Genomic DNA, 9765 nt, shown 5'->3' on the forward strand with positions numbered 1-9765 from the left:
AACAACAACAACAATAACAATAATAATAATAATAATAATAATAATAATAATAATAATAATAATAATAATAATAATAATAATAATAAGAGGTTGCATACATTTCAAAACACATTACACATTCCAAGCCCCCAAGTGCAAAGAAATAAATGAAGTTGCTAAGGTCGCTGTCCATGAGTCTAGTGCTGATTGACCCGCAATAGTGGTTTAAAAGTAAGTTTGATTTTCATTATTTTCAGTTTTACACACATACACGCACACACACACACAAACACAGTAATAATAATAATCGCGTTTTCTCACCTGTATGGACGGGTCTGTCTCATCCATAACATTGTCTTTCTGTCCATGCGGCATCGTCTCTGCACCACTGCTGTCAACATTGACCAGGTTTTGACTGACAGGTCTGATGTATCTGTATTCACTCTTCCCAGAGTCAGTGGTCATGCACACCTCATAGTTATAGACGTGCTGTAGAGTTCCTGTAGCGCCAACGTCTGCGTAACGGGGCGGATAATACGCGCTGGGAATAACAGGGAGATTCCCATTGGATTTATAGAACAGACGAGACTGTCTCCATCTGTAGACCTTCACTGACACCAACACTATGACAGACACAATAAAGAGAAAGGACACCACAGCCAGAGACAAAACTAAATAGAAAGTCAGGCTGTCATTGTAGTCCTTGTCGTGCGTAAAGTCGCTGAACTCCGAGAGCACTTCTGGGAAGCTGTCCGCCACCGCCACGTTCACATTGACTGTAGCTGAGCGAGAGGGCTGCCCATTGTCCTCCACCACCACAACCAGCCTTTGTTTCACAGCATCTTTATCAGACACCTGCCGTGAAGTGCGGATCTCTCCATTCTGTGAGCCCACTTCAAACAGCGCCCTGTCTGTCGCTTTGAGCAGTTTATATGAGAGCCAGGCATTCTGTCCAGAGTCCGCATCCACAGCCACCACTTTAGTGACGAGATAGCCAACATCTGCTGAACGAGCCACCATTTCAGCCACCAGAGAGACCCCGCTCTGCACCGGATAGAGGATCTGAGGGGAATTGTCGTTCTGGTCCTGGATATGTATGTTAACAGTCACGTTACTGCTCAGCGGAGGGGATCCCCCATCTTGAGCTTTCACAAGAACTTGTAAGTCCTTGATGTGTTCATAGTCGAAGGACCGCACCGCATACATCACGCCACTCTCGGAGTTAATGGACACATAAGAGGACACGGGTGTCCCGCTAATGGCAGTCTCTTCAATGAGATATGTGATGCGCGCGTTCTGCGTCGAGTCGGCGTCTCCTGCGTGCACCGTGAATATCGACACGCCTGGAGAATTGTTTTCTGTGACATGCGCAGTGTACACCGTGCGACTGAACTGGGGCGCGTTGTCATTGACGTCGGACACTGTCAGCACTAGTGTTTTCATACTGGTAAGAGGCGGCGATCCTTCATCCCTTGCTGTAATACTTATATTGTATTGCGATATCATTTCCCGGTCCAGTGGTGCATCTGTTAAGAGATTATAATAGTTTCTTAACGATGACTTTATCGAAAACGGTATGTCTTGGTCAATTGAACAGTGTACCTTCCCATTTTTCCCAGAGTCTAAATCTTTAACATTAATAATGGCGACAGTTGTGCCGATTGGCGAGTCCTCAGATATAGGACTGGAGAAGGATGTTAACGCAATTAAAGGAGAGTTATCATTAACATCAATGATCTCTATGATCACTTTTGCTGAATCGCTTTGTCCACCGTGGTCTTTTGCTTGTACGTCTAATTCATAGTGTTTATTTCTCTCATAATCTATTGTTCCTATTAATGTAATTTCCCCAGTGTGTGCATTTAAACCAAAAAGATCAGCAACACTGTCTGTCATCTTTGCATAATAATATGTAACTTCTGCATTTGACTCTTTATCTAAGTCTGTTGCTGTAACAGTTACTACTAATGTACCTTTAAATGCATTTTCATGAATAGAGGCTTTATATACAGCCTGACTAAAAACCGGAGTGTTGTCGTTGGCATCCAGAACAATTACAGTTATCTTAACCGTACCCGACCTTTTAGGGTCTCCGCCATCGACGGCAGTTAACAATAAAGACATCTCCTCTTGTTTCTCTCTGTCTAGAGGCGACTGCAGCACCATTTCTGCATATTTAGTGCCGTCGGGGCGACTGAGGAGCTTTAAATTAAAATGGTCAGTCGGCTTTAAAGTGTAACTCTGGAGACCATTAATCCCCACATCTGGGTCTACTGCCCGATCTAATAAAAATCGCGCTCCGAGTAAAGCCGATTCGATAATATCCAGTTTAATTTCATTTTGCGGAAACGAGGGCGCATTGTCATTAACGTCTATTATTTCTACAGTGACGCTGTGTAACTGCATCGGATTCTCCAGGATCACTTCAAAACTAAAGCTGCACGGGGTTGTCTGTCCACAGAGCTCTTCCCTGTCTATTCTCTCTTTGACAGCCAATATCCCTTTGTCTGTATTTAGCTCGATGAAGCGACTGCTGTCCCCGTTAACAATGCGAGCTTTGCCGGATTTCAGTCTTTTAGCATCTATCCCCAAATCCTGTGCGATATTACCGACAAAGGCACCTATAAGCATTTCTTCTGGGATGGAATATCGCACTTGTCCGACCACTAAATCCGCAGCCAGCAAACAAACAAAGACGGTCAGTACTTGCCATTTCACTGAGGACCCGACAGTCACCGCTGTGAATCCGACACATCCAGATCCCATATTTATCCTTAGAATTGACACAATTATAGACGAACAGCACATTCCAGGAGTCCAGATTCACGTTGTTGATTATGTAAAATATATTTGATTTAAAAATGGCCACTGCATTTATATCCCGAAGCCGCAGTTCCTGTTGTTCAATGCGCGCACCCTGTATGAAGCGGTCTGCTCTCCCTCCTCCCTGTTTTATACGGCGCAATAACATGGGAGGTTCTGCTGCAAATATATTACCAGGACATCACCTTCTTGATCTACAGCGGCACTTTGAGTTCACATCGAGAATTGCACAAAGGAAACCTTTTCTAACTGCATGAACAATAAATAAATGTACTGGCGCTGATTGAAGACTATACACATATTTTCTAATTAATCTGATGAGTTCAAACGTTCACTGAATATGTCATGTATTAATTGGTATTGATTTCTTCAAACCCTTTCAAATACTGATGGTAGTTAAAAATACTGAAACAACCGAGTCTTACATTCAGTGTGGTCTAGCTGTTGTGTACTGTGTGTTAAAAACCATTAACTGTAAAATTGCACTTTTACTTACAAAATGCAATTATAATATAACTCATATAGGATTGCAACAGCACCAACAATACAAATAATAATACAATTCAAAAAAATAATAGTCATATTCAAAATCACAAAATTATTATTATTATTATTATTATTATTATTATTATTATTAGTAGTAGTAGTAGTAGTAGTAGTAGTAGTAGTATGATGAAGATTATGATAATGATGATGATGGTAAAGTGTTGCATACTGTACAAGAAGTAACAGCACATTTCTCATTATAACGCCGCTGTCCAAAGACAGATATAAAGTTGCTTCGGTCGCTGTCCAGCAGTCTAGTGCTGATTAACCCGCAATACTGTTTTTAAAGTAAGTTTTTTGTCTCTCTCACTTATAAACATACATACACACACACACACACACACACACACACACATATATTATAGACAAATGAACCGAAACGCGAACATACTGTATACATATTAGTTATTAACAGTAGCAGTATTATTAATAATCGCGTTTTCTCACCTGTATGGACGGGTCTGTCTCATCCATTACATTGTCTTTCTGTCCATGCGGCATCGTCTCTGTACCACTGGGGTCAACATTGACCAGGTTTTGACTGACAGGTCTGATGTATCTGTATTCACTATTCCCAGAGTCAGTGGTCATGCACACCTCATAGTTATAGACGTGCTGTAGAGTTCCTGTAGCGCCAACGTCTGCGTAACGGGGCGGATAATACGCGCTGGGAATAACAGGGAGATTCCCATTGGATTTATAGAACAGACGAGACTGTCTCCATCTGTAGACCTTCACTGACACCAACACTATGACAGACACAATAAAGAGAAAGGACACCACAGCCAGAGACAAAACTAAATAGAAAGTCAGGCTGTCATTGTAGTCCTTGTCGTGCGTAAAGTCGCTGAACTCCGAGAGCACTTCTGGGAAGCTGTCCGCCACCGCCACGTTCACATTGACTGTAGCTGAGCGAGAGGGCTGCCCATTGTCCTCCACCACCACAACCAGCCTTTGTTTCACAGCATCTTTATCAGACACCTGCCGTGAAGTGCGGATCTCTCCATTCTGTGAGCCCACTTCAAACAGCGCCCTGTCTGTCGCTTTGAGCAGTTTATATGAGAGCCAGGCATTCTGTCCAGAGTCCGCATCCACAGCCACCACTTTAGTGACGAGATAGCCAACATCTGCTGAACGAGCCACCATTTCAGCCACCAGAGAGACCCCGCTCTGCACCGGATAGAGGATCTGAGGGGAATTGTCGTTCTGGTCCTGAATATGTATGTTAACAGTCACGTTACTGCTCAGCGGAGGGGATCCCCCATCTTGAGCTTTCACAAGAACTTGTAAGTCCTTGATGTGTTCATAGTCGAAGGACCGCACCGCATACATCACGCCACTCTCGGAGTTAATGGACACATAAGAGGACACGGGTGTCCCGCTAATGGCAGTCTCTTCAATGAGATATGTGATGCGCGCGTTCTGCGTCGAGTCGGCGTCTCCTGCGTGCACCGTGAATATCGACACGCCTGGAGAATTGTTTTCTGTGACATGCGCAGTGTACACCGTGCGACTGAACTGGGGCGCGTTGTCATTGACGTCGGACACTGTCAGCACTAGTGTTTTCATACTGGTAAGAGGCGGCGATCCTTCATCCCTTGCTGTAATACTTATATTGTATTGCGATATCATTTCCCGGTCCAGTGGTGCATCGGTTAAGAGATTATAATAGTTTCTTAACGATGACTTTATCGAAAACGGTATGTCTTGGTCAATTGAACAGTGTACCTTCCCATTTTTCCCAGAGTCTAAATCTTTAACATTAATAATGGCGACAGTTGTGCCGATTGGCGAGTCCTCAGATATAGGACTGGAGAAGGATGTTAACGCAATTAAAGGAGAGTTATCATTAACATCAATGATCTCTATGATCACTTTTGCTGAATCGCTTTGTCCACCGTGGTCTTTTGCTTGCACGTCTAACTCATAGTGTTTATTTCTCTCATAATCTATTGTTCCTATTAATGTAATCTCCCCATTATCTCCATTTAGCTGAAATAAATCAGCAACACTGTCTGTCATCTTTGCATAATAATATGTAACTTCTCCATATGACCCTTTATCTAAGTCTGTTGCACTAACAGTTAGTACTAAAGTACCTTTAAATGCATTTTCATGAATAGAGGCTTTATATACAGCCTGACTAAAAACCGGAGTGTTGTCGTTGGCATCCAGAACAATTACAGTTATCTTAACCGTACCCGACCTTTTAGGGTCTCCGCCATCGACGGCAGTTAACAATAAAGACATCTCCTCTTGTTTCTCTCTGTCTAGAGGCGACTGCAGCACCATTTCTGCATATTTAGTGCCGTCGGGGCGACTGAGGAGCTTTAAATTAAAATGGTCAGTCGGCTTTAAAGTGTAACTCTGGAGACCATTAATCCCCACATCTGGGTCCACTGCCCGATCTAATAAGAATCGCGCTCCGAGTAAAGACGACTCGATAATATCCAGATTAATTTCCTTTTGCGGAAACGAGGGCGCATTGTCATTAACGTCTATTATTTCTACAGTGACGCTGTGTAACTGCATCGGATTCTCCAGGATCACTTCAAAACTAAAGCTGCACGGGGTTGTCTGTCCACAGAGCTCTTCCCTGTCTATTCTCTCTTTGACAGCCAATATCCCTTTGTCTGTATTTAGCTCGATGAAGCGACTGCTGTCCCCGTTAACAATGCGAGCTTTGCCGGATTTCAGTCTTTTAGCATCTATCCCCAAATCCTGTGCGATATTACCGACAAAGGCACCTATAAGCATTTCTTCTGGGATGGAATATCGCACTTGTCCGACCACTAAATCCGCAGCCAGCAAACAAACAAAGACGGTCAGTACTTGCCATTTCACTGAGGACCCGACAGTCACCGCTGTGAATCCGACACATCCAGATCCCATATTTATCCTTAGAATTGACACAATTATAGACGAAAAGCACATTCCAGGAGTCCAGATTCACGTTGTTGATTATGTAAAATATATTTGATTTAAAAATGGCCACTGCATTTATATCCCGAAGCCGCAGTTCCTGTTGTTCAATGCGCGCACCCTGTATGAAGCGGTCTGCTCTCCCTCCTCCCTGTTTTATACGGCGCAATAACATGGGAGGTTCTGCTGCAAATATATTACCAGGACATCACCTTCTTGATCTACAGCGGCACTTTGAGTTCACATCGAGAATTGCACAAAGGAAACCTTTTCTAACTGCATGAACAATAAATAAATGTACTGGCGCTGATTGAAGACTATACAGATATTTTCTAATTAATCTGATGAGTTCAAACGTTCACTGAATATGTCATGTATTAATTGGTATTGATTTCTAAAAACCCTTTCAAATACTGATGGTAGTTAAAAATACTGAAACAACCGAGTCTTACATTCAGTGTGGTCTGGCTGTTGTGTACTGTGTGTTAAAAACCATTAATTGTAAAATTGCACTTTTACTTACACAATGCAATTATAATATAACTCATATAGGATTGCAACAGCACCAACAATACAAATAATAATACAATTCAAAAAAATAATAGTCATATTCAAAATCACAAAATTATTATTATTATTATTATTATTATTATTATTATTATTATTATTATTATGATTAGTAGGATGAAGATTATGATAATGATGATGATGGTAAAGTGTTGCATACTGTACAAGAAGTAACAGCACATTTCTCATTATAACCCCGCAGTCCAAAGACAGATATAAAGTTGCTTCGGTCGCTGTCCAGCAGTCTAGTGCTGATTAACCCGCAATACTGTTTTAAAAGTCATTTTTTTGTCTCTCTCACTTATAAACACACACACACACACACACACACACACACACACACACACACACACACAAACACATATTTTAAACAAATGAACCGAAACGCGAACATACTTTATACATATTAGTTATTAACAGTAGCAGTATTATTAATAATCGCGTTTTCTCACCTGTATGGACGGGTCTGTCTCATCCATAACATTGTCTTTCTGTCCATGCGGCATCGTCTCTGCACCACTGCTGTCAACATTGACCAGGTTTTGACTGACAGGTCTGATGTATCTGTATTCACTCTTCCCAGAGTCAGTGGTCATGCACACCTCATAGTTATAGACGTGCTGTAGAGTTCCTGTAGCGCCAACGTCTGCGTAACGGGGCGGATAATACGCGCTGGGAATAACAGGGAGATTCCCATTGGATTTATAGAACAGACGAGACTGTCTCCATCTGTAGACCTTCACTGACACCAACACTATGACAGACACAATAAAGAGAAAGGACACCACAGCCAGAGACAAAACTAAATAGAAAGTCAGGCTGTCATTGTAGTCCTTGTCGTGCGTAAAGTCGCTGAACTCCGAGAGCACTTCTGGGAAGCTGTCCGCCACCGCCACGTTCACATTGACTGTAGCTGAGCGAGAGGGCTGCCCATTGTCCTCCACCACCACAACCAGCCTTTGTTTCACAGCATCTTTATCAGACACCTGCCGTGAAGTGCGGATCTCTCCATTCTGTGAGCCCACTTCAAACAGCGCCCTGTCTGTGGCTTTGAGCAGTTTATATGAGAGCCAGGCATTCTGTCCAGAGTCCGCATCCACAGCCACCACTTTAGTGACGAGATAGCCAACATCTGCTGAACGAGCCACCATTTCAGCCACCAGAGAGACCCCGCTCTGCACCGGATAGAGGATCTGAGGGGAATTGTCGTTCTGGTCCTGGATATGTATGTTAACAGTCACGTTACTGCTCAGCGGAGGGGATCCCCCATCTTGAGCTTTCACAAGAACTTGTAAGTCCTTGATGTGTTCATAGTCGAAGGACCGCACCGCATACATCACGCCACTCTCGGAGTTAATGGACACATAAGAGGACACGGGTGTCCCGCTAATGGCAGTCTCTTCAATGAGATATGTGATGCGCGCGTTCTGCGTCGAGTCGGCGTCTCCTGCGTGCACCGTGAATATCGACACGCCTGGAGAATTGTTTTCTGTGACATGCGCAGTGTACACCGTGCGACTGAACTGGGGCGCGTTGTCATTGACGTCGGACACTGTCAGCACTAGTGTTTTCATACTGGTAAGAGGCGGCGATCCTTCATCCCTTGCTGTAATACTTATATTGTATTGCGATATCATTTCCCGGTCCAGTGGTGCATCGGTTAAGAGATTATAATAGTTTCTTAACGATGACTTTATCGAAAACGGTATGTCTTGGTCAATTGAACAGTGTACCTTCCCATTTTTCCCAGAGTCTAAATCTTTAACATTAATAATGGCGACAGTTGTGCCGATTGGCGAGTCCTCAGATATAGGACTGGAGAAGGATGTTAACGCAATTAAAGGAGAGTTATCATTAACATCAATGATCTCTATGATCACTTTCGTTGAATCGGTATGTCCACCGTGGTCTTTTGCTTGCACGTCTAATTCATAGTGTTTATTTTTCTCATAATCTAATGTTCCTATTAATGTAATCTCCCCATTATTTTCATTTAGCTGAAATAAATCAGCAACACTGTCTGTCATCTTTGCATAATAATATGTAACTTCTCCATTTGACCCTTTATCTAAGTCTGTTGCTGTAACAGTTACTACTATTGTACCTTTAAATGCATTTTCATGAATAGAGGCTTTATATACAGCCTGACTAAAAACCGGAGTGTTGTCGTTGGCATCCAGAACAATTACAGTTATCTTAACCGTACCCGACCTTTTAGGGTCTCCGCCATCGACGGCAGTTAACAATAAAGACATCTCCTCTTGTTTCTCTCTGTCTAGAGGCGACTGCAGCACCATTTCTGCATATTTAGTGCCGTCGGGGCGACTGAGGAGCTTTAAATTAAAATGGTCAGTCGGCTTTAAAGTGTAACTCTGGAGACCATTAATCCCCACATCTGGGTCCACTGCCCGATCTAATAAGAATCGCGCTCCGAGTAAAGACGACTCGATAATATCCAGATTAATTTCCTTTTGGGGAAACGAGGGCGCATTGTCATTAACGTCTATTATTTCTACAGTGACGCTGTGTAACTGCATCGGATTCTCCAGGATCACTTCAAAACTAAAGCTGCACGGGGTTGTCTGTCCACAGAGCTCTTCCCTGTCTATTCTCTCTTTGACAGCCAATATCCCTTTGTCTGTATTTAGCTCGATGAAGCGACTGCTGTCCCCGTTAACAATGCGAGCTTTGCCGGATTTCAGTCTTTTAGCATCTATCCCCAAATCCTGTGCGATATTACCGACAAAGGCACCTATAAGCATTTCTTCTGGGATGGAATATCGCACTTGTCCGACCACTAAATCCGCAGCCAGCAAACAAACAAAGACGGTCAGTACTTGCCATTTCACTGAGGACCCGACAGTCACCGCTGTGAATCCGACACATCCAGATCCCATATTTATCCTTAGAATTGACACAATTATAGAC

General features: G+C 43.0%; 4 protein-coding genes across 10 annotated transcripts in view; all 4 read right to left on the reverse strand.

The window, feature by feature from the left end:
* The window catches only part of LOC136763037 (protocadherin gamma-C5), a 211261-nt gene that overhangs the window by 127864 nt on the left and 73632 nt on the right, over window positions 1–9765 (reverse strand). The window lies entirely within an intron of this gene.
* On the reverse strand, window positions 176–3141 carry LOC136763031 (protocadherin gamma-A10-like). The gene has a single exon (XM_066716709.1). The coding sequence runs from the start codon at window positions 2785–2787 to the stop codon at window positions 205–207; it is 2583 nt and encodes an 860-aa protein (XP_066572806.1). The 5' UTR covers window positions 2788–3141; the 3' UTR covers window positions 176–204.
* Window positions 3765–6651, reverse strand: LOC136763032 (protocadherin beta-11-like). Its single transcript, XM_066716710.1, has one exon. It carries the CDS (start codon window positions 6280–6282, stop codon window positions 3775–3777), a length of 2508 nt encoding a protein of 835 aa, XP_066572807.1. The 5' UTR covers window positions 6283–6651; the 3' UTR covers window positions 3765–3774.
* The window catches only part of LOC136763473 (protocadherin gamma-A10-like), a 2746-nt gene continuing 249 nt past the window's right edge, over window positions 7269–9765 (reverse strand). Inside the window, exon 1 of the mRNA XM_066717519.1 lies at window positions 7269–9765. This exon is cut by the window's right edge and continues 249 nt beyond it. Coding sequence (XP_066573616.1) covers window positions 7269–9765 — 2497 coding nt within the window.

Source organism: Amia ocellicauda, chromosome 11 (genome assembly GCF_036373705.1).
Source record: "Amia ocellicauda isolate fAmiCal2 chromosome 11, fAmiCal2.hap1, whole genome shotgun sequence".
Taxonomy (NCBI): Eukaryota; Metazoa; Chordata; class Actinopteri; order Amiiformes; family Amiidae; genus Amia; species Amia ocellicauda.